The sequence below is a fragment of the Ranitomeya imitator genome, chromosome 4, assembly GCF_032444005.1.
Source record: "Ranitomeya imitator isolate aRanImi1 chromosome 4, aRanImi1.pri, whole genome shotgun sequence".
Lineage (NCBI taxonomy): Eukaryota > Metazoa > Chordata > Amphibia > Anura > Dendrobatidae > Ranitomeya > Ranitomeya imitator.
In genome coordinates this window covers 330,174,231-330,200,696 of record NC_091285.1, presented here as the reverse complement: position 1 = coordinate 330,200,696, position 26,466 = coordinate 330,174,231, and the positions used below count along the sequence as shown (strand labels likewise).

The following is a 26,466-nucleotide window of genomic DNA, read 5'->3' as shown; positions in this document are numbered from 1 at the left end:
TGATGTGGCTTAACAGTAGAAACCCCCCACAAGTGACCCCATTTTGGAAACTATACCCCGAAAGGAACTTATCTAGATGTGTGGTGAGCACTTTGAACCCCCAAGTGCTTCATAGAAGTTTATAATGCAGAGCCGTGAAAATAATAAATACGTTTTCGTTCCTCAAAAATAATTATTTAGCCCAGAATTTTTTAATTTCCCCAAGGGTAACAGGAGAAATTGGACCCCAAGAGTTGTTGTCCAGTTTCTCCTGAGTACTCTGATACCCCATGTGTGGGGGTAAGCCACTGTTTGGGCACACGTCGGGGCTCAGAAGGGAAGTAGTGACTTTTGAAATGCAGACTTTGATGGAATGGTCTGCGGGCGTCACATTGCGTTTGCAGAGCCCTTGGTGTGCCTAAACAGTAGAAACCCCCCACAAGTGACCCCATTTTGGAAACTAGACCCCCCAAGGAACTTATCTAGATGTAAGGTGAGCACTTTGAACCCCCAAGTGCTTCACAGACGTTTACAACGCACAGCCGTGAAAATAAAAAATCATTTTTCTTTCCTCAAAAATGATGTTTTAGCAAGCATTTTTTTAGATTCACAAGGGTAACAGGAGAAATTGGACCCCAGTAATTGTTGCGCAGTTTATCCTGAGTATGCTGGTACCCCATATGTGGGGGTAAACCACTGTTTGGGCACACGTCAGGGCTCGGAAGTGAGGGAGCACCACTTGACTTTTTGAATACGAGATTGGCTGGAATCAATGGTGGTGCCATGTTGCGTTTGGAGACCCCTGATGTGCCTAAACAGTGGTAACCCCTCAATTCTACCTCCAACACTAACCCCAACACACCCCTAACCCTAATCCCAACTGTAGCCATAACCCTAATCACAACCCTAACCACAACCCTAATTCCAACCCTAACCCTAAGGCTATGTGCCCACGTTGCGGATTCGTGTGAGATATTTCCGCACCATTTTTGAAAAATCCGCGGGTAAAAGACACTGCGTTTTACCTGCGGATTTACCGCGGATTTCCAGCATTTTTTGTGCGGATTTCACCTGCGGATTCCTATTGAGGAACAGGTGTAAAATGCTGCGGAATCCGCACAAAGAATTGACATGCTTCGGAAAATACAACGCAGCGTTTCCGCGCGGTATTTTCCGCACCATGGGCACAGCGGATTTGGTTTTTCATATGTTTACATGGTACTGTAAACCTGATGGAACACTGCTGCGAATCCACAGCGGCCAATCCGCAGCCAAATCCGCACCGTGTGCACATAGCCTAATTCTAAAGGTATGTGCACACGCTGCAGAAAACGCTGCGGATCCGCAGCAGTTTCCCATGAGTTTACAGTTCAATGTAAACCTACGGGAAACAAAAATCGCTGTACACATGCTGCGGAAAAACTGCACGGAAACGCAGCGGTTTACATTCCGCAGCATGTCACTTCTTTGTGCGGATTCCGCAGCGGTTTTACAACTGCTCCAATAGAAAATCGCAATTGTAAAACCGCAGTGAAATGCGCAGAAAAAAAACGCGGTAAATCTGCCATAAATCCGCAGCGGTTTAGCACTGCGGATTTATCAAATCCGCAGCGGAAAAATCCGCAGAGGACCAGAATACGTGTGCACATACCGAAACCCTAACCCTAGCCCTAACCCTAACCCTAACCCTACCCCTAACCCTACCCCTAACCCTACCCCTACCCCTATTCTAACATTAGTGGAAAAAAAATTTTTCTTTATTTTTTTATTGTCCCTACCTATGGGGGTGACAAAGGGGGGGGGGGTCATTTATTATTTTTTTTATTTTGATCACTGAGATATAATCTATCTCAGTGATCAAAATGCACTTTGGAACGAATCTGCCGGCCGGCAGATTCGGCGGGCGCACTGCCCATGCGCCCGCCATTTTGGAAGATGGCGGCGCCCAGGGAGAAGACGGACGGGACCCCGACAGGATCGGTAAGTATGATGGGGTGGGGGGGGGACCACAGGGGGGGGGGGAATCGGAGTGTGGCAGGCGTGGAACGGAGCACGGGGGGCGTGGAACGGAGCACGGGAGGGCTGGAACGGAGCACGGGGGGGCTGGAACGGAGCACGGGGGGGGTGGATCGGAGTGCAGGGGGGGTGATTGGAGCACGGGGGGGTGATTGGAGCACGGGGGGAGCGGACACAAGCACGGGGGGGAGCGGAGCACTGGACGGAGGGGAGCCGGAGCAGTGTACCGGCCAGATCGGGGGGCTGGGGGGGGCGATCGGAGGGGTGGGGTGGGGGCACATTAGTATTTCCAGCCATGGCCGATGATATTGCAGCATCGGCCATGGCTGGATTGTAATATTTCACCAGTTATAATAGGTGAAATATTACAAATCGCTCTGATTGGCAGTTTCACTTTCAACAGCCAATCAGAGCGATCGTAGCCACGAGGGGGTGAAACCACCCCCCCTGGGCTAAACTACCACTCCCCCTGTCCCTGCAGATCGGGTGAAATGGGAGTTAACCCTTTCACCGGATCTGCAGGGACGCGATCTTTCCATGACGCCACATAGGCGTCATGGGTCGGATTGGCACCGACTTTCATGACGCCTACGTGGCGTCATGGGTCAGGAAGGGGTTAAACTACAAGCCTGCAGTCACTCCATTTTACTGTAGACTTGTAAAATCTCACATTCGCACAACATGTTCTATGAGGATTCTCTGAAGTTGGTGCAGAGAGAGGAGGGGACGTGACTGCAAGTATGAGATTTGGGTACTTGCAGTCACATGCCAACAAAACTGTATCTGGCCTCACTTAATGCAAGTGTATTGAGAGATGCCGGATACAGTCTAGTTGGAATGGAATATGACCATAACTATACAAATCTCATACTTACCATCACATGATTGCTCATTGATGGCGCAAGAGAATCCTCACAGCACGCAGCGTGGGCGCAGTGAGAATTCACCAGTCTGCAGTCACAGAGTGACTGCAGATGTGTAGACTGGACAGCCTCTTTAATACCATGTTCAGATGGTCAGTATTTGGTCAGTATTTGTAAGCCAAAACCAGGAGTGGGTGATAAATGCAGAAGTGATGCATATGTTTCTATTATACTTTTCCTCTGATTGTTCCAATCCTGGTTTTGGCTTACAAATACTGATGTAAAATACTGACCGAACACTGACCATGTGAATGTGGCCTAAAACTGCTCTGCAGCAATTTAGAGTAAAACATAATTCTTTGTAATGATGATTTTATGCTGCCCATTGTATCAAGCGTGCATAAAATTTATGACAGGTTCCCTTTAATATTTTGATCAATTCTTTTATAATGGTAAGCATATATTAGCATCTAAAACAATTTTTGATAAACATCCCACGTGAAGTGCTAAGGTGAGCGCCACAGAACAATAACACCACATATAAGCATTATTATATTGTTCTAAGTCTGACATTTATGCAATTCCTTAATATGGTCTGAAATGTGCGCAGAAGAGAATACGCATTCTGACTAGCATTGTTTTTGTGTAAGGGTAAACAATAATGGATAATGCCGTGAATGTCATCTGTGCAGAGAAGAGAAATAAAAGGAACATAAAGGAGGCATTCACATACGATAAAGAAATAGGAGGGACCCTGGAAACACATGTATATTCATGCGAGCTCTAACTGTGCGTTCAATAGGTTGCAACAGCACATTTCTGCTTTTCGCTGCCTACAGGTAGAGTACAATTATATGACTTAAGACACACTTGAAATAACTGACATCACTCTGTCGTCCTTAAAGGGAATGTGTCATCAGAAAATGACCTGTTGCTTAAATTAGGTGAGCAAAGGGTAACACTGTTTTGAACTTTTGACTTTCAGGTTCCAAATGTAAGACTACCATCATTTTATAGGCAATCATCTTGGCTATATAATACATAGATTTGACTTGCAACTAATTAGCCTATGATTAGTTTAGCAGATTCCTGTCATGACACTGCATTATTACTGTTTTTCTCCTAAAAAAAAAAATTACATTTTAATTATTTTGTAAATCCACCATTGGCTTTCAACACTGCCTGAATCCTTCTGGACATGCTCTTGATCAGATAAAAGCATATCTCGACCGAAATCTGATCCCGGGTCTCTTCTACACGTTCCCAAAGTTGGTGCATACAGGTCGATTCACTTGGGAATGTATACAGCTTTTTATCCAGCTCTACTCACAAGTTTTCAATTGGGATGAGGTGTAGGGACTGTGGAGGCCAATCCATCACCTCTACTTCATGGTCATTGAACCATTTCTTCGCCAATCTTGATGGGTGGTTCGGGTTGTTGACCTGCTGGAACACTGCATTCCTTGTCATACCCATAGTACTTGAGTGTACAAAGTAACTCGTCTATACTCACATATAGCTAGCTCAGCATTGAGACCACCATAGATCCTGGCCAAGTATCCAACGCCTTTCATCAGACTTCCTCCACCAAACTTGACAATACCTTCAATTTCTCTAGACCCTTTTTCCCTTGTTTCTTCTAGACCCATTTGCACCAATCAGAGCCTAGTCTATTGACTTTTTTCTTATCACTTCAAATCACCCATTTCCAATCTTCTACTGTTCACCTTTCATACTTTTGTGTTAACTTGAGCCGATGTTTCTTATGACAATATTGAACTCGAGGTTTTTTCACTTTTCTCAAGCCACCATTCCAGACTTATGCAACATACGTCACACGGTGCTCTCATGGACATCTGTGATCTCACTATAACGAAGTATATGAGCCACGTTTGTTGTGCCAGAACGGATAGACCTTTGGATGAGCCGACTTGTTGACTCCAATATTTTGCCTGGATGTTCATCTCTTGGCTTCTGAATGGATGGACTTCATTTTGTGTTCTTCCAACTGTCATGGCACTTTCATGATGTAGTGTGTCAATTTTCTTGGCTGGGTGACCGCCATGGATGAGCTGGATGATGCGGTTTCTCTTTTCTTGGTAAATCTTCTTCATGGCTGCTTCTCGATTGGAGCCTATGACCTTTTCCTTGGGAATCAACCTAATAACACACTGCACTATTAGGGAATGTGACAACAGGTTGTAGATTGTAGTATACAAGAAAGATTTTACCACCACCAGGAGCAAAACCGTAACAATCTAGTAACATGACAGGAATCTTTATAACTAATCATATGCTAAACAGTTGCAAGTCAAATTTATGCATGAGATAGCCAAGATGATTGTCTATAAAATGATGATGGCTTCACCTGGGAAGCAGAAGTGGATAGTGAGATATGGAGCCTGAAAGTCAAAAGCTCAAAACATTGTTACCCTTTTTGCTTGTCACTATAAATACACACACACATTATATATATATATATATATATATATATATATATATATATATATATATATATATATATATATATATATATATATATATACACACACACACACACTATAAAAAGTCTTATTTTGCGCAATAACCCCTCCATAAGAGGAGTTAAATTGAGATCAGAGGAACACAAGTGATATCCTCTTATATGTTACCTACCCCATAACTAGCATACCCAATATCATTTTAGAATTATCGAAATTCGGTCACCTAAGCAATTTCAAAATTAATTCCCATGAATCCATGGCCTTAAACATATCCCTACCACCATCTGAGGTGAGTGGGCTGCGAACCTCTTTCCCGTTTGGTTGGCGCTTCGATTCACTTCCATATCTGGGGATCAGAATAACAGCCAAAACATCTGGTTTGTACGATGCAAACTTTAAAAAGGCGTTGCAAAAAGCGGAGCTGGACTTAGAGAAGTGGCATAAATTTCAACTGTCTTGGTTTGGTAGAGTTTATGTAATTAAAACGGACTTATTGCCTCGCCTTTTATATTATTTCCAGACAATCCCGTTATATCTTCCCGCGTCCTTCTTCTCGCGACTCAAGAAAGCGGTCATCCGATTCGTCTGGTCTCATGCTAGATCAAGAATATCACATTTTGTATTAAGCAGGTCCAAGAAGAGGGGGGTAATTGGCCTACCAGATTTCCTAGTATATAGTCGTGCCTCATTCGGTACTTGCATTTTAGACTTATACCACAGCAGTAACAACAAGAAATGGGTGGGCCTGGAGGGTGATCTCGTTGGCGGGGATCCTCAGACGTTACTATGGAACACGGGGGGGGGGGGGGGGGGTCGAACCTTCCATTCATGACTAGGAACATGCTTCTACTTGTACGACAGAGTGGCAGAAATACTATAACCTCTACAGCCCCGGGTCCACTAACCCCAATTTACGACAATCCTCACTTCCCCGCAGGTCTCCGTAGGGAAAATTTCCTGAGTAAAAATAGAGCTTCAAGACCCATTATATTTGACTTCATAAATCAGACAGGTATTAAGTCCCTACACGAAATATACCGGGGGGGGGAAGGAACCTCCTGAGGGCTCTTGGTTCTTTTACGGACAGCTAAAGAGCTTCATAGGCACATCATTTGAACTTAATAAGTCCATGGGGGTGTTAACCCCTTTCGAGAAAATGTGTCTCACTGAGGAGCCTCTGTCTCGTAAGGTGTCCCTCTTATATAATCTTTTCCAGGAGAGTCAGACCCCAACACATGACTTCCCAACGTTTTTCTCAAGATGGGAGAGTGACTTGGGGATTTCATTGTCCCAAGAGGAAAGAGATAAGATTTTTTTGTTCACCTTTAGGACTTCGCTGTCGGCTGTGTCACAGGAGAGGAGTTACAAGGTTCTGTCGAGGTGGTATAGATGCCCCTGCCAGGTTCATACTATGTTCCCGGTGATACCGGATATTTGTTGGAGATGCACATCACAAAAAGGGACTTATGTCCATATCTGGTGGAAATGTCCACCCATAAAGAAATTCTGGATGCTAGTTTTCGATCTCCATAACAAATTATCCTTTCGCAAAATACAACCCACAGTGGAACTAGCCCTCTTGTCTCTGTGTGACATGTCGATCTCTGGTTTTAAGAGGAGTCTTCTCAGACATTTTCCTACGGCTGCCAGGAATTTGATTCCTAGATACTGGAAGCAGGATCGTTACCCCTCAGGCTCTGATTTTGTTGCGGAGCTTAACAACATTTACAGAATGGAACAATTGATAAGTGAATCCATGGGGGATTCGGCAAAATTTTTTAACACTTGGGCTTCATGGATTGTATTCAGGGAGACCCCGGAGTTGGACGTATGGTTGTCCAGGTCCTAATTCATATCTGGAGCCGATATGGGAGCGTTCGCATAATGGTTGTTGCCCCTACCCTCTGGCCTGCTGTCGTGGCCTAAAGCCAATGTTGGTGACTCAATGTTCTTCTCTCCACTACATGGGGCCTATGATCAGCCCGGGAGGGGTGCAGCATTCCTCATACCTAGCGTACCCTCTTACCTTCACCCGCTTTCCTTTCCCCCCCTCCTCCCCACCCCTTTCCTCCCCCCCCCCTTTTTTTAAAATCTTTTTCTCTTCTTTCTTTCCTCCTCTTTCCGTTTCTTTACTTCTTTCTACTTCTGCTTACTTCTTATATCTAGCGACATTTTATACTAATATAAACGATTAAATATAGCTAGTAATGCTTGATTGCCTTTGATGCTGTTTATATGTTTCAACTATGAAAAGTATCATTGCTAACTTGAAAGTGTTATCGTTGGCAGTGGCCAACTACATTTAATACTTGCTGAGACTTTCTCCTTTTGTACGATCTACGGGTTGTACCCCGTAATGTTTAACAATTGTTTCAGCACTGTACCATTGTTTGTATTGTTTATTTGCTTCAATAAACCTGATTTATACAAAAAAGTCTTATCTTATCCCTATGTTGCTTATTTTTTTTCTTACAGATTTGAAGCAGTTTCAAATCTGCAGCATGTCAATTCTTTCAGTATTTTTGCAGCATTTATCCACTCTAATGACTAAAAAAACCTTCCAAAGTGCATAAACAATACATGCAAAACTATTTTTTTTAATTCATCGATTATCCTGCAGAAATGACTGTAACAAAAACTTAGCATGGCACATACCCAATCTGTGGGCAACATGCATTTGTTTGTCTCTGAAATGCCCCAGCCTGTCATTGTGAATCTGCTGTGAATGCTGGCCCATGGAGAATTCTACTATACAGGTCACAAGCGATCCAACAATCGATAGTAGCTTTGAGTCAGAAAAAAGTGTGAAAAAGAGTTCTAAAAGTAAGAAAACCCACAAAAGTTCAAATCGCCCCCTTTTAGCCAATTGAAAATAAAACAACCAAAAATAAAAAATACACTTTGATATCGCTGTGTTCAGAAATGTACAATCTATCAAAATATGATCGACTGTTAAAAGAACTAAATGGTTGATTAAATCCGCCATCAAGTGTGGGGAAAGATGTGAGCTCACATCTAAGACAGGGATGCAAAGGGGTTAAAATAACGCCTGGAGCAAATTGCCATGCAGAAAACTATGGATTTCTCTGGAATAAAACATCAGATATCATTTTATGCAGCTTCCTATGACCTGCATGCCCATACATTAGGAGGACCGATCCTACTGACAGATTCATTGTACATAACCTATGATAAGGATAGCATCAATACAACAGTCCCAGAAAAACCAGTTAATGTATGCTTATAGCAATCAGAGCTGCTGTACTGATACTCTGCTCCAATCCCAATGCTCCCTCTACTGGTGACCAATGCCAATGCAGGGAATCTGCATGAAAAAAACAGAAACTGATCACTATAAAAATATATTAGGAAATTAAAAAACACTGAATTCTGAACCTACTGAAATTAAGTTGTCATACCAGACACAGAACAGACAAGTGGTATTATTTTAGAAGGTAAAGTTTTTTCTTTAATCTGGTAAAACCCTCATAGACCTATTTCATGTGGCCCCCTCCTGGTACGTTCAGTATAAAGAGACTATATTGTTTTGTTGGTTGTTTGGGGTCTGAACACAACAGGTCCACATTTTTGGAGGTAAATGAAAATGGGCAGGGCTAGCATGATGGCTCAGTGGTTAGCACTGGGGTCCTGGGTTCACATCCCACTACGGACAACATCTGTAAGGAGTTTGTATGTTCTCTCCGTGTTTGTGTGGGTTTCCTCCGGGTTCTCCGGTTTCCTCCCACACTCCAAAGACATACTGATAGGGAATAGCGATGATAATGTGTGTAAAGTGCTGTGGAATATGATGGCACTATATAAGCTGCTACTAGCAGATGTGTAGATGTATCACCTTTAGTCCTCGAAGTAACTGATATATAAGGAATTGGATATGATCATCTGTCAGCTTCTGGCACTTCACAATGTTATTTAGATCCGCTCCCATTAGATTGGTTACTAGATACCTGTAGAATAGAAACAAGTAAGAAGATTATAGCATGAGACAGCAGCACCACCATACTCAGCACTTTACCTACTAGACCATTATCCTGAGAAGAAGCTTCCTCCACAGCAGGTAACATACGAACGTCAGTCATCTCTGGGTATAAAACCATTTATCACATCATTATGACAAAGGAAGGCTTTACTGACTCCATACATGTAATACTGGAGCACATATTTGTGAGTCTACAAACACAGACTGGTTAGATGTGCTTATAAATAGTCTTTACAGGTCCCATAATAAACCCAGAAGATGAGCTGGGCTAGTGACCAGTAACGTCTCAGGCCTTTGTAGTGAAGCTGCCGTTGCCTCCACCCTGCTGACTGGGCCGTCTGCTCCAATGTGTGAGTAACGATTACCAGACACAGATAATGAATGTTGTAGTACTGAGTGTCTGCCTATTAGACCATGGACAGTGGACACCGGTCTATGAATTAGGACCACTTTAGTAAGTCAGTCCCACTAAGTGTCTGCCTATTAGACCATGGACAGTGGACGCCGGGCTATGAATTAGGACTACTTCAGTAAGTCAGTCCCATTGAGTGTCTGCCTATTAGACCATGGACAGTGGACGCCGGGCTATGAATTAGGACTACTTCAGTAAGTCAGTCCCATTGAGTGTCTGCCTATTAGACCATGGACAGTGGACACCGGGCTATGAATTAGGACTACTTCAGTAAGTTAGCCCCACTAAGTGTCTGCCTATTAGACCATGGACAGTGGACGCCGGGCTATGAATTAGGACCACTTTAGTAAGTCAGTCCCATTGAGTGTCTGCCTATTAGACCATGGACAGTGGACACCGGGCTATGAATTAGGACCGCTTTAGTAAGTCAGTCCCACTGAGTGTCTGCCTATCACACCATGGACAGTGGACGCCGGGCTATGAATTAGGACCACTTCAGTAAGTCAGACCCACTGAGTGTCTGCCTATTAGACCATGGACAGTGGACGCCAGGCTGTGAATTAGGACCGCTTTAGTAAGTCAGTCCCACTGAGTGTCTGCCTATCAGTCCATGGACAGTGGACGCCGGGCTATGAATTAGGACCACTTTAGTAAGTCAGCCCCACTGAGTGTCTGCCTATTAGACCATGGACAGTGGACGCCAGGGTGTGAATTAGGACCGCTTTAGTAAGTCAGTCCCACTGAGTGTCTGCCTATCACACCATGGACAGTGGACGCCGGGCTATGAATTAGGACCACTTTAGTAAGTTAGCCCCACTAAGTGTCTGCCTATTAGACCATGGACAGTGGACGCCAGGCTGTGAATTAGGACCACTTTAGTAAGTCAGCCCCACTGAGTGTCTGCCTATTAGACCATGGACAGTGGACGCCAGGCTGTGAATTAGGACTGCTTTAGTAAGTCAGTCCCACTGAGTGTCTGCCTATCACACCATGGACAGTGGACGCCGGGCTATGAATTAGGACCACTTTAGTAAGTTAGCCCCACTAAGTGTCTGCCTATTAGACCATGGACAGTGGACGCCGGGCTATGAATTAGGACCACTTTAGTAAGTCAGTCCCACTGAGTGTCTGCCTATTAGACCATGGACAGTGGACGCCAGGCTGTGAATTAGGACCGCTTTAGTAAGTCAGTCCCACTGAGTGTCTGCCTATCACACCATGGACAGTGGACGCCGGGCTATGAATTAGGACCACTTTAGTAAGTTAGCCCCACTAAGTGTCTGCCTATTAGACCATGGACAGTGGACGCCGGGCTGTGAATTAGGACCACTTTAGTAAGTCAGCCCCACTGAGTGTCTGCCTATTAGACCATGGACAGTGGACGCCAGGCTGTGAATTAGGACCGCTTTAGTAAGTCAGTCCCACTGAGTGTCTGCCTATCACACCATGGACAGTGGACGCCGGGCTATGAATTAGCACCACTTTAGTAAGTTAGCCCCACTAAGTCTCTGCCTATCAGACCATGGACAGTGGACGCCAGGCTGTGAATTAGGACCACTTTAGTAAGTCAGCCCCACTGAGTGTCTGCCTATCACACCATGGACAGTGGACGCCGGGCTATGAATTAGGACCACTTTAGTAAGTTAGCCCCACTAAGTCTCTGCCTATTAGACCATGGACAGTGGACGCCGGGCTGTGAATTAGGACCACTTTAGTAAGTCAGTCCCACTGAGTGTCTGCCTATCACACCATGGACAGTGGACGCCAGGCTATGAATTAGGACCACTTTAGTAAGTCAGCCCCACTGAGTGTCTGCCTATCAGACCATGGACAGTGGACGCCGGGCTATGAATTAGGACCGCTTTAGTAAGTCAGTCCCACTGAGTGTCTGCCTATTAGACCATGGACAGTGGATGCTGGGCTATGAATTAGGACCACTTTAGTAAGTCAGTCCCACTGAGTGTCTGCCTATCAGACCATGGACAGTGGATGCTGGGCTATGAATTAGGACCACTTTAGTAAGTCAGTCCCACTGAGTGTCTGCCTATCACGCCATGGACAGTGGATGCTGGGCTATGAATTAGGACCACTTTAGTAAGTCAGTCCCATTGAGTGTAAGCCAACACTTAATGGGACTGACATGTTAATAAGGAGACACTGATGATTTTATTTCAATATTCAAGCAGATTTGTGGAATTTGTGAAATAGTGATCCTGATGTTATAGCTGGACAAATTGGGTTTTCTATTTTAATTTTTTTTTTGTAATCCATCAGCTTCCTGTGCACACAAATAAAGACCGCTCTACTAAATCACTGCCCAATCAGCCACCCTTCTGGTCTTATTGTAACTGCAGCAATGATGTTGACATGATGTGACAATTGTATCCAATCAATGGACTTAGCAGTGATGCCGATGTAGACGGCAGTGGACTTCTGAGCTCTGTGATTGGCTGCAACTGTCAAGTCATGTTCACGTGATGTCAGTGGAGTATATGGATAATGCCTAATATCATGTACAGTTGCTGATGGCAGGGGCGTAACTTGGGGGTGGGGACCTATATACTGCATGTGCACATGTGCAGTCAGATTAGTATCTCACTTCATGGCACAACATGAGGTGTTTCCCAGTGGGTGGCAATTTGTCACCTCCCAACCTCTCCATGGCTGTTGCTGTCACTCCTGCTCTGCAGAGTAGGAGAGGATGGGTGGAAGATAACCACTCCAATGGAACTGAAGATTTATAGGGAGGAGTGTGAGGGGACAGAATAGGGGGAGGCGAGTGTGAGGAGGCACAGTGTATAGAGACTCGGTAGTGTCAAGTGACCATATAGAGAGGGGCCAGCATAGGGAGACAGTGTGAAGGGACAGTATGGGGGTGGGGAAACGGTGAGAAGGGGCACAGTAAAGAGACTGGGCAGTATGGGGTGAGGCACAATGTGAAGAGGGGCCCTGTATGGAAAGGGTGCAGGGTGGGAGGACACTGAGGATAGGTATAGTGTGGCGGTTATCGCTAATAAAGGGCAGACAAAGTGGCAGTTATCGCTAATAGGGACAGACAGTGTGGCAGTTACATCTAATAGGGACGGACAGTGTGGCAGTTACAGTTAATAGGGACGGACAGTGTGGTAGTTACAGCTAATAGGGACGGACAGTGTGGCAGTTACAGCTAATAAGGACGGACAGTGTGGTAGTTACAGCTAATAGGGACGGACAGTGTGGCAGTTACAGCTAATAGGGACGGACAGTGTGGCAGTTACAGCTAATAGGGAAGGACAGTGTGGCAGTTACAGCTAATAGGGACGGACAGTGTGGCAGTTACAGCTAATAGGGACGGACAGTGTGGCAGTTACAGCTAAAAGGAACGGACAGTGTGGCAGTTAAAGCTAATAGGGACGGACAGTGTGGCAGTTACAGCTAATAGGGACGGACAGTGTGGCAGTTACAGCTAATAGGGACGGACAGTGTGGCAGTTACAGCTAATAGGAACGGACAGTGTGGCAGTTACAGCTAATAGGGACGGACAGTGTGGCGGTTATCGTTAATAAAGGGCAGACAAAGTGGCAGTTATCGCTAATAGGGACAGACAGTGTGGCAGTTACAGCTAATAGGGACGGACAGTGTGGCAGTTACAGCTAATAGGGACGGACAGTGTGGCAGTTACAGCTAATAGGGACAGACAGTGTGGCAGTTACAGCTAATAGGGACAGACAGTGTGGCAGTTACAGCTAATAGGGACGGACAGTGTGGCAGTTACAGCTAATAGGGACAGACAGTGTGGCAGTTACAGCTAATAGGGACGGACAGTGTGGCAGTTACAGCTAATAGGGACGGACAGTGTGGCAGTTACAGCTAATAGGGACAGACAGTGTGGCAGTTACAGCTAATAGGGACAGACAGTGTGGCAGTTACAGCTAATAGGGACGGACAGTGTGGCAGTTACAGCTAATAGGGACAGACAGTGTGGCAGTTACAGCTAATAGGGACGGACAGTGTGGCGGTTACAGCTAATTACTCTGACCCTGAGGAAGATGCTGAGTGCGTCGACACGTGTTGGTCCAGGACTCTGACAGGGCCAATATGACACACTATGCCCAGCAGACTAGGGCTCTAGGACGTTGGGCGCCGCGTTTGTTGTAGGTTGGGTAAGAATGGTGGCACTATTTTGATACGCCCTGCTTTATTTGTAGCTGGGGCTGTGTTGATATCTAGCCTGTTAATACAGGTGTGGGCATTTTTTGGTGCTATAGCCGTACTACACCTGCGCTATTGGGGCAGTAGCCTAACAGTAGCCTGCCATTTGCACACCTTCTTGGTACCCTCTTTATATTATGTATTGCCCTGTGTGCTTTGTATTGGAGTGCCTATTAGGGTTATACAATTAGACCTCTCATCAGGGGGGTTTGCCTACACTTATGTGGCATATACTTCTTTTGTACTCTGATTATGTACTATTTATGAATTTTCTCATGTAGAATCTATTGTTATTATGGTCTATGTACAATATCTACCTTGTGTGGCCTGTCAGTGGATTCTTGTGCAATAAAATGTTTGTATAAAGTTATATTGTGGACCCGCCACCTCTACTTATGTGGTGGAGGCTTTTTAAATGTTTTTAAATGTTCTTTGTGTGTTGTTCTCAATAAATAAAATTGAATATTTTGTTCACTAAGATTGTACCGGTGATCCCATTTCCTTGCATACTTCTTTCTCTTTATGATGTTTTATGGTAATATGCAAAGGGTGATCCCGTAATGATATATTTGATGGTGCTAATAGGGACGGACAGTGTGGCAGTTACAGCTAATAGGGACAGACAGTGTGGCAGTTACAGCTAATAAGAGCGGACACTGGGGTGGTTATAGCCAACAAGGGCGGACAGTGTTGTGATTATGGCTAATAACGGGGGACAGTGTAGCAGTGTGGTGGTTGTAGATCATAAGGGGCAGGATGGTTTGGAGGGAATACTTTATAGGAGAGAACAGGGAGCAGAGTGAAGTGCAATTATTTATTTAGGGTCACAGAGAAGGGCAGATATTTTTATTAAGGGATATTATAATGACCCTGTTATTTTTAAGGGCATTGTGTCAGGATGACTTTTGATGACTCCCACTACTACTCATCAATGTTACATAGCTACATAGGTTGAATAAAGACCTAGTTCCGTTAAGTTGCACCTTTCTTCACCAATTGTACATTTTGTCACTAATCTAGCTATAACCCACAATATTATGTGTAATGAGGAAATCATCCAGCCCTTTTTTAAAAGCTGTTCTCGTGTCTGCCATTACTACCTCTTGTGGTAGAGTATTCCTGTCTGACTGCTCTTACTGTAAAGAACCCATTACTATTTAGCTACCAGAATCGCCTTTCTTCAATCCGTAATGAGTGCCCCCTAATCCTCAGGACAGTCCGTGGAAGGAATAAAGGTACCGTTACACTAAACGACTTACCAACGATCACGACCAGCGATACGACCTGGCCGTGATCGTTGGTAAGTCGTTGTGTGGTCGCTGGGGAGCTGTCACACAGACAGCTCTCTCCAGCGACCAACGATCAGGGGAAAGACTTCGGCTTCGTTGAAACTGTCTTCAACAATGCCGAAGTCCCCGGTGACGTCACGGCTGTGCTCTGCTTTACGGCCGGCACTGACACAGTCAGTGCGGGAAGCTGACGGCGGGGGACGTGACACATCGGAATGTGAGTATGTACTGTTTTTTTTTTTTACTTTTACAATGGTAACCAGGGTAAATATCGGGTTACTAAGCGCGGCCCTGAGCTTAGTAACCCGATATTTACCCTGGTTACAAGTGAACACATCGCTGGATCGGCGTCACACACGCCGATCCAGCGATGACAGCGGGTGATCTGCGACCAAAAAAAGGTCCTGATCATTCCCCAGCGACCAACGATCTCCCAGCAGGGGCCTGATCATTGGTCGCTGTCACACATAACGATTTCGTTAACGATATCATTGCTACGTCACAAAAAGTGTGACGTTGCAACGATATCGTTAACAAAATCGTTATGTGTGAAGGTACCTTAAGTCATGTGCCAGTCCTTTGTACTGGCCACACATATATTTATAAATGTAAATGAGATCCCCTCCCAGGCATCTTTTTACTAAGCTAAACAAGCCCAACTTTTCCAACCTTTCATCATATGAGAGGCCTTCCATCTAGTTGCCAGTGTTTGACCTGACTGTAACTTCTGAATATCCTTTTTAAAATGTGGATCCCAAAACTGGATCCCATATTGTAGATGTGGCCTCAACAGTGATTTATAAAGGGGTAATAATACGTTAGGATCACAGGATTTTATCTCTTTATACATGCTAAAATCTTGTTTGCTTTGGCAGCTGCTGCTTGACACTGAGTACTGCTCCTCAGCTTACTTGTTACCCGAATACCCAAGTCCTTCTCCAAATCTGTAGTCCTGAGTATACTGCCATTTAATGTATATGCAGCCATAGGATTACTCCGTCCTAGGTGCATTACTCTACATTTATCTACATTAAACCTCATTTGCCTAGTGTTTGCCCATTCAGTCATCTTATCCAGATCATTTTGAAATATTGTAATGTCAAGGTCAGATTTTAATATCCTACATAGTTTGGTGTGGTCAGCAAAGACTGACACTTTACTCTTAATCCCATCTTCAAGGTCATTAATTAATTGTCATTATTATTATTAATGTTAAAGGGAACCTGTCACCCCGTTTTTTCAGTAGGAGATAAAAATACCGTTAAATAGGGCCTGAGCTGTGCTTTACAATAGGGTATTTTTTGTCCCCTGATTCCCTACCTATGCTGCCGAAATACCTTACAAAAGTGTCCTTTTTCACCTGTCAATCAGGCTGGTCAGGTCAGATGGGCGTGGTCACAGCGCTGTTTCTCCCCCACATCTTGCTTATGTTCCCGTTGGTGGCGTAGTGCTTCTCGCATGCGCAAGTGCCGAATGCACTGCGCAGCTGTAGAAAAAGAGCGCGCTCGCCGCTATTCAGCGGTTTCTCGGTGGGCGCGGCCGTCTTCCTGAGGCCGCGCGTGCGCAGATGGAGTCTCCTGCTTCCCGGGGCTTCAGGAAAATGGCCGCGGGATGCGCAGATGGACATCGCGGCGGCCATTTTCTTGAAGCCGAGTTCGAATCTCGGCTTCAGGAAAATGGCCGCCGCGATGTCCATCTGTGCACGCGCGGCATCCCGCGGCCATTTTCCTGAAGCCCCGGGAAGCAGGAGACTCCATCTGCGCACGCGCGGCCTCAGGAAGATGGCCGCGCCCACCGAGAAACCGTTGAATAGCGGCGAGCGCGCTCTTTTTCTACAGCTGCGCAGTGCATTCGGCACTTGCGCATGCGAGAAGCACTACGCCACCAACGGGAACATAAGCAAGATGTGGGGGAGAAACAGCGCTGTGACCACGCCCATCTGACCTGACCAGCCTGATTGACAGGTGAAAAAGGACACTTTTGTAAGGTATTTCGGCAGCATAGGTAGGGAATCAGGGGACAAAAAATACCCTATTGTAAAGCACAGCTCAGGCCCTATTTAACGGTATTTTTATCTCCTACTGAAAAAAACAGGGTGACAGGTTCCCTTTAAGGACATGCTGATAGGTGTAGTCTACATAAATGTATATGGGTCTGGTCTGATATTGCAACTGATTGCTGTACTAAGCTTGGGGGATATACCGTATTCAAGTACTGATGATGGTCCTTGAACTGTATTCATTTACTGATAGTTCTGGTGATGTATTTCTAATTGCTGTACTGTTATTGGATCGGATTCTGTACACATGTAGCAATCCAGGACTAGCCAGATAACCTCAAATATGGCTATGTTAAAGAGAAGATATCACCATATTTCTACTATGTAATCTAAGAGCAGCATGATGTAGGGGATGACACACTTACAAATCTGCTTGTTGTCATTTTGACTTAAAAATTGTAAAAATACAATTTTATCTGCTGCAGATCTAGCAGTTCTCTGAATGCTGAGCTCTGTATAAGCCCACTCTCACCACTGATGGGCAGCTTTCTGTGTAAACAGTATATGGGCAGAAAGCTGCCAATTATTGGTGGGGGATGAGGTTATATAGGTCTCATGAATATGGATGATTACCTGGCAGCAGGTTTACTAGTCCTCTAGTAATAAACTCCTGCTGACAAAACACCAATTTTATCAGAACTACAGCAAGTAGCCCAGTAAGTGACATATAATTGGAATCAGAGTCTCTGCCTCTACAAAATAGTGCTCTCAGATTACGTCAGAAAAAAAATGTGGTGACAGATTACCTTTCATAAAGTATTATTCAGTACGACAAGTTAAGAAATACTATATCTGTATTTATGCTAGGAGAACTAATTATAAAATTAAGCACTGTAGCATGCCAAATCCTAACAGTGTGTACTATGCTCACGGTCAGGATTTGGCTTGGCTTGCTGGTTCCAAGAGTAATCAAATGACCACTCATATGTGATTTTCATGCTTACAGTCACATGCCAACTAGCTTCTCTTACTGCTTTTTTCACTGAAGCAGGAGTTGTTTTTTTCACTAAACACAGAGAAGCTAGTTGACATGTGACCAAGTCTGAGAACCGCATGAGTGGTGACATGATGAAAACTCAAAACTGCCTAAGTTGTGCACAGGAGGGGACACCAAACTAAATTATTACCCCGTTTGCAGGAAAACTTACTTTGGTCTCTAGTATATGGACAATGTCTAATACCATGTACTGATCCTGATGTGCGTTGTCTTGTGAGACAGGGGTGTCAAACTGCATTCCTCGAGGGCTGCAAACAGGTCATGTTTTCAGGATTTCCTTGTACTGCACAGGTGATAATTTAATCACCAACTCATTATGTGTGTAGGTGATTAAATTATCACCTGTGCAGTACAAGGAAATCCTGAAAACATGACCTGTTTGCAGCCCTCGAGGAATGCAGTTTGACACCCCTGTTGTGAGATAACCCCATCCCTTGCAAAAGTGTGCAAAAAAAAAGACCTGTAAAAAGAATGAGGTATCAGTTTCTGCAACTGTTAGCTGCTGAGCTAAAGTGGTAGACAAAAAAACAGAAAAGTAGCTTATTTTGTATATTCAATTTAGGTGTAAGCAACAAGGATTTATAGAAAAAAAAACAGGAATTGGGCTCTTAAAACAGAAATGAGAAGGTGCCCAAAGCCATCAGTGGTGGTCAGCAAGGAAACACATGGTGAGGTGTAAGCAGAACTGTCACCTCCTCATAAATGTACATCATTACAAGCCCGCTCTACTGTCACATGCTCATTAAAGGGGTTTTCCAGCTTTAAGCTAGACAGTCTGAACGCAAGACATGCAGTGTTGTAAAGAGGAGAGATTCACGCTGATGATGTATGTAGCTAACAGGACATTGTACAGACAACATAACTCAGAGAGGACATCCTCTGCTAGGAAACACTGACGAAGCTTTATGTATAGAAAACCATAAAACTCTTTCAATGACACATCAGGAGTCAAGATTAGAGATGAGCGAATCAATTTAGCAGGTGTCTGACATGGGAGCCTTGTGTAGCGCCGCCTGCTTTCTGTAATCCACGGCGCCTCTTCTTGATTAGTGTGCCTGGTGCAAGGCCACCTTTGCAGCAAGAGGCAACGTTGTGCAAGGTCTACACCAATGGCGAGATACCGGCAGGTAGGAGGCTGCTCGCAGGGAGTGGAGCACTGATGTGTCCTCTACGCCAGTGTCCTGTGAATTGGTCACTCATCTCTAGCCAAGATTGTGCTCCACTATGTGCAAATCTGAAAAATACATTTCATTTTAAAGATCCTTTCCATATTGTAAAACATCAGAAAGTGTACAGTGGACAACAACCTCAGTTGTCAATATACTTAACTATATTATCACCTTGGAGAAAATCATGCACGTTTCCATTGATGAAAGGCGTTGTCTCACTTTCGAGGGGCTTTTCACAAAAGTAAAAAACTCCTGATAAGCTATAGTTTATAATGAAAGCGTTGTCTGTAGGTTGGCGTGCCATGGGTATGGTTACGTGCATCTCTTCTCTTTGTACACTTGGTCCAAGCACTCTACATTACATTATTTAGCTGCACAATAACTTTTCACTTTGAGGTGGTGTTCTACAAGGGTGAAATTTCAACATTTTTTCAGTGGTGATTGAGGATGCATATCACTTTGTAATTTTGATTCTTTTTATACACACACACATTATATATGTATGTGTGTGCACTTCTATACATATATTTATGAATACACATGCATAAATCTCTTAAGGTCATTGCATTTTTAGGATTATTATTCAGTTTTTCACGGAAGAATAGGAGCTCCAGTTATAAGAACAAGCCAACAAAGTGTTAAAAATAATCTCGGCCTCTGTTATGACCCCAAGCGATAATCTGATCGCAGGATCCAATACAAGCTTCCTCACTGCTGCTGGCCCAGGGTAATTCATGGAGTCAAAGAAAAGCAGCTGAGCAAGATGTGACAGTATAAATACACCAATATGTTATAGTAATATTAGGAAAGCCTGGGTCACCAGAATTCTTCTTTAACCCATCTAGTGCTTTCTCAAGGTAACGTAAAATTGCATTAAATTCTATCTAAAAAAAATAGTTCCTCGTGACCAGTCTGGACTTTTTGTATGAACACTCAATCAGATGTGTACACCATGGCATGAAAATACTTACACTTCATTAAAAGTTTCAACTGAAGTAGATGGGGTAAAGACATCGAGTAGTCCTATCACCTGAAAAACAAGTGACATATTCAGTCAAGAACATTGCAAAGTTAAAAGACATCGAGTTCAAATAGGAGAAAACCACTGATCTATTTTATCCTAAAGATGTCATAGAAGGAAGGTGTCACGCAGCTCTGCTTGCAAAATACATCTACTGAGATTTAAAGGCTCATAAAGGTGCACTGAATATAGAGTTATGGCAGGTAACTAGAGGATCCAGAAATGTAGCAGCCAGCCAGCGATGGCTTGTTACCTGATGAATAACCATCAGGCAGAGATAAAGAGACAGTTCTCATTCTATTTCTTAGAAAGGCAATACCTTCTATATGCATTATATATAATAGAAATGGTTCCAACGGCAAATCTGGAGGCCACATACCATATCTGGCATGTCACTGACTAAGGCTACGTTCACATTAGCGTCTTGCAGTGGTGCTTCGGGCGCAGCCGCGGCGACGCATGCGTCATGCGCCCCTATATTTAACATGGGGGCGCATGGACATGCGTTTGCATGTGTTTTGTGACGCATGCGTCTTTTTTGCCGCAAGCGTGAGGACGCAGCAAGTTGCATTTTTCTTGCGCCCAAAATCCGGCCAAAAAAGGACGCATGCGTCACAAACTATGCGTTTTGCATGCGTTCTTGTTTGCTTTGTGCATTGCGTCGCCGACGCAGCACCGCACAACGCAAATGTGAATGTAGCCTAATATGGGAACACTTAAATAGGGTTGTCTATCTTCAGGAGCAGCACCGCTCTCCTGCCTCCTAGCTTTCTGGTATCCACAGCGAGTTGTGCCCTCTCAGATTTACAATTTGGGCATCTGAATGGCAAAAATAGGGGCGTGGCAGCTGGCCGACTCCAGAAATGAACTCGCAAGCTGTATAGCAATAAGCTTGTAAGAGCATGCCCCTTGGACTAGGATACTGGTCACCTCTGATAGACTCCAGAAGTGGCTAGTAACCTAGGCAACAAGAAAAACAGCACTAAAAATCCCTCTTTTTACAGAGAGATTTTTTAAAAACTAGGTAAATTGCAAAGTTGCTTGTTTTTAAAAGCAAGTTACGATTTTGCTAGTGATGAGCTTAAGTGCTCGTTACTTGAGTTTGCCGAGGGTGCCCCAGTATGCGCGGGTGCGCGAGTGAGATGTTGGCGTCCCCGTTCCCGCACGTTAACATCTCACTCGTGCACCCTCGATACTCTCTACATACCGGAGCACCCTCGGTAAACTCAATTAACGAGCATTTACGCTCATCACTAAATTTTCCCTGCTAGGGTTGGGTTCACAAGAACGCCTTTTTTTAGTCCATCGGATGGCAATGCCCAAACTGACTAACAAGATACCGCCCCACAGACACCAGGCAGCAAATTCAGAAGACCAGCCGCCAGACCAGGCATTGCAGACGGTGATAAACCCTGGTGTGAACCCAGCCTGACGAAGTTGACTGCCACAGAGAAGACAACTCTAACGCCATTTTAAGACGTGTCTTGTTAGAGAGTAACTAATGAGATGTGACATACAGACGGCGGTTAGATGACAGACTGAGGATTTATAGCCTGCAAAAGCCTTTTATACATTCACCAATAGGGTTAATTCAATTAGAACATCTCCACGTAGGAGTACTTTTCAGAGACCGTCATAAATCACATTCTGATGGATTAGATCAGCAGTTATAATAAGATTGGAGCATAGAAATCAATGATAAAAATGAGCCTAAAAAGGAACCGAGGCTGATATTTCATAACATATTCTTTAGAACAGGAAAGTATTTCTTTCACCATTCCTCCATTTATCTGCGGCTAATACATGATATTACGGCCTCCACGGTAAAATGACAGCAGAAATTAATGTACGTGTAAGTAGGGTGCACAATGTGGAGATGACAGTGACTCGTGCCGACGATGCTTTCATGGAACTACACGAAGACATCTGATGTCTAAAAACAAGGAACAGTGATATTATCGAGGCGTGCCTGGACCAGAATCGATAAATATTTCCATATGTCTTCAAAGAAGAAAAAAAGTCATTGTATCAGATTTTGCAGTCTGACCATGTGTAACCTATGGCAGAGTTTATTGTATGCGTCTTATAATTGTGCTAGCTTTTTATTACATTGCTCATTCCGACTTGAGGAAAAACAACCTCGGTGGGTGAGTCGCCCCGTTACTGATGAGGCTTATAAACAGGGGGTAAGGAATCCAAGCAGTGGTTAGTTTACTATATGCTGAACTTTACTTCCTAAAATTACTAAATAAATGCACCAAGTAGCAATAAAAATTAAGTTCTTGACAAACATGGTGTCTACAGATTGTAAAGATACTTCTAAAAGCTAGTCCGTTAGCCTAAACTGACTGAGCTCAGCGATTAGCTGCAGTGGTCATGCACGCAGTCAACCTGACTTCACTGCTTCACCCAAAACAGAGACCAGATCATCTGCATAGAGCCGGCACTAATGGTAGGGCAATTACTATCTGGCTTTGTTATTTTTTACTACAGTAATCATATTTCTAAAAACGGAGAACCCCTTTATGAAACCGCTTCTTGTTCTATCCTGTATTTCATAGGGATTTACGGCTACGGATGAGTACTATTCTGCAGAATTCTCCAGCCTCCTAAATGCCTGTACTTGTGATAAAATCTGGTGAGGAAATGTCCACTCATTTCCAAATATAGATAACATTTATAAATACTGTATGTTCCCTGGTCAATAAAGGTGGATTGGAAAATCATTAACCATCTTTTGACGTTAGTTGCAGAAGTGTCAAATGTTGGAGAGTATTTACACGAGCCAATTATAAGAAACGAGCATTCCCGGGAACGGTCATTTCCCAATAATCTGCCTGTCTAAAATGCTAAGTGCTCGTTTGTTGAAATTATTTTTAAGATTGGTTAAAATCAATGTTCTCACGTGTAAACAGAATGTGAGCTTTCGAGAACAAAGACCTGATATTCGCACAGAAAGATTGTAGTAATGATCACTCTATGCGCATCGAAGTGCAATTGGACTATATAAAACTATATAAAAATGCTGTCAGACAACCGCTGATTGGCTACTTGTATTTAAACATCACAGAAAAAAAAAATAAAAAATTGGGACTATATTGAAATAACCAATTCACCAAAGGGAAAACCCAAATTGAAAAAAAATATTAAAATACAACATTTAACTAATTTAAAAGGTGAAATAAACACACACCACCAAAGTATGATATTGACACTTAGAGAAAATCCCTAGGGAGGTGCCTGTCCCTATGCTTCACTGAATTTACCCTACCTAACAGCAGAGGGTGGCACCCTAGATCCTGCACACTGGCGCCCCCGCTCATCATCGGCTCACCCTACTGGCCCTATCGGCCCTGATAGGATCTGGGGAGAAGGAAAGAAGACACAACGATAAATGGGAATGTCAGAATTTAAAGTGCGTATGTGGCACTTTTCAATCTATAGCGGTCGATTTCACAGATTAGCAACACTTTCCAAATAAAGAGTTCATCTATTTAACTCTGTGTTCTTCAAAACTGCCTGACGGCGGGGGTTGGCGCCCTAAATGCAACAATAATGGCGCCCCCGCTCCTCGGCGGCTGTCCCTCCTATCCTTTGTTAGATATCATTTTGAAGGAGAGTGTAAAGTGGTTAATACCAACAGCTATACAGATACACCTTATTGCCACACAGGATCTCACACTAGGTGCTGTCACACACATTAAAAAGACAAGAACATAACCATATAGTGCCAAGATTATAATATATGGCATTAAACTGCTCAATTAGCAATATGAAGATACTCGGAAAAATTGCTTAGTGCTTTGTTAGCAACAGAAAATGTAGCAGGTTCGTTAGAAATCACCTACATTTATGTTAATGAGGTGGTTAAAAAAGGAGGAGGGGTTCAGAATGGCCATCAGAGCCATAAGCACAATGTGACATCATAACCAACAAGTCACATCTTGCACTCTAGGATATAGATTTTGTAAACAGTATATGGCTTTGTGTCACTGATACATTTTCACAAATACAGACCGGATAAAGTGCTTAGTGCCTTATTCACATCCAACAATCGAAAGGTGCATTTAATGACACCCAAACTGTAGACAAGTATACCCTACTTATCTAGTCAAATAAAAAGCTCAACATGGCCAGCAGAGCAAAAGTAATCAATCTGTACTAGATTCACATTTGAAAGGCTGCACACCTTTACACTATCACTCCTATAGGTTCATCAGGAGTGAGTAAACAGTATAGACTTATCTGGCAGTTGATAGAAAGATGAGAGGCATAAGGTCCATATGATGCTGGACCTCCAAGCAACTAGTGATGAGTGAGTGTGCTCGTTACTCGAGATTTCCGAGCATGCTTGGGTGGTCACCGAGTATCTTGGGTGTGCTCGAAATTATGTTTGTGTCCCTGCAGCTGCTAGACAGCCTGAATACATGTGGGGATTCCATAACAAACAGGCAACCCCCACATGTACTCAGGTTATCTAACAGCCACAAATCATGCAGCTGTGGAGACACAAAATCTACAAGACCACCCAAGCATGCTCTGAAAACCCCGAGTACACTCGCTCATCACTAGTGGCAACATTTAGTGTGAAACCCTGTGTGGCAAAAACGTGCATCTCTATAGCTGTCGGTATTAACCATTTTACTCTCTCCTTCAAAATTATATCTAACAAGGGATAGGAGGGACAGCCGCCGAGGAGCGGGGGCGCCATTATCATTGCATTTAGGGTGCCAACCCCAGCTGTCAGGCAGTTTTGAAGAACACAGGGCTAAATAGATTAACAACACTTTCCAAATAAAGAGGTAATCTGTGAAATCAACCACTATAGATTGAAAAGTGCCACATATACACTTTAATTTCTGACATTCCCATTTATCGTTGTGTCTTCTTTCCTTCTCCCCAGTTCCTATCAGGGCCGATAGGGCCAGTAGGGTGAGCCGATGACGAGCGGGGGCGCCAGTGTGCAGGATCTAGGGTGTCATCCTCTGCTGTTAGGTAGGGTAAATTCAGTGTCAATATCATACTTTGGTGGTGTGTGTTTATTTCACCTTTTAAATTAGTTAAATAAAAGTTGTATTTTAATATTTTTTGCCATTGAGGTTTCCCCTCGGTGAATTGTGTAAGCCAATCAGCAGCCATTTAAAGTGTAACTGGCATTTTATCGTTCATAAATCACTGGTACACATGAAAATAAGCAACTTTGTAATAAATCTTAGAGAAATCTGCTTCTTTCTCGGCCAGGACTGCTCTTTCATTTTCACAATTCTCAGTTTACTGGTAAAATCTGTATTCAGTGAAGACAGATTGTTACATTGGCAGCTGCCACTGATAAGATTCTGTGTAGAGGGGATGGGGGGAGGAGAAGAAAGGAGATAGAAACATTTTTTCCCACTTTCTCTCTCCTCCTTTCTGCACAGAATCTTATCAGTAGTAACCACCACCTTCTATCTAAGTAACATAATCTGTCTTCACTGAATACAGATTTTACCTGTAAATTGAGAATTTTGAAAACAAAGTATTAGTCCTGGAAGAGAAAGAAGCAGGTTTCTCGGATCAGATATAATACAAAGTATTATAGCTTTATGAAATAAAAATTACAATGAGGGTAACTCTTTAAATGGAGCATTACTTTTTTATGTTTTTTTCTTCTTTGTAATGGACATCTCTCCTGAAAGGGGACATATTTGTGCAATTCTCACATGGCAGGTTACACATTATGTAATACACCGCTGTGGCTGCTCTTTCCTGTAACAAGATAAGCTGAAGAAATACTTTCCTGCAGCATTTACTAGAAATACGCTGATAATGAAGGAAACCTAGAACTGTGCTCCTTTTTAATGTCACTTTGTGTATAATGTGATATGACAAAGATCCGAGGATTAAATGTCAGGTGAAATCTTTTCTACGCTCACCAATGAGCTGATTGAATTAGAAAATGGCAGTAAAATAAATCATTCTGACCAAACAGTCAGTGCCAAGATCGACCACAG

The 26,466-nt window shown here is 43.6% G+C and overlaps 1 protein-coding gene across 2 annotated transcripts in view; it reads right to left on the bottom strand.

The window, feature by feature from the left end:
- MAPK11 (mitogen-activated protein kinase 11) overlaps positions 1-26,466 on the bottom strand; it is a 79,082-nt gene that overhangs the window by 32,951 nt on the left and 19,665 nt on the right. For both annotated transcript variants that reach the window (XM_069764926.1, XM_069764927.1), the window contains 2 exons: positions 20,427-20,485; positions 9,195-9,306 (listed from right to left, as the gene is read on the bottom strand). In XM_069764926.1, coding sequence (XP_069621027.1) covers positions 9,195-9,306; positions 20,427-20,485 — 171 coding nt within the window. The remainder of the gene's footprint in view (positions 1-9,194; positions 9,307-20,426; positions 20,486-26,466) is intronic.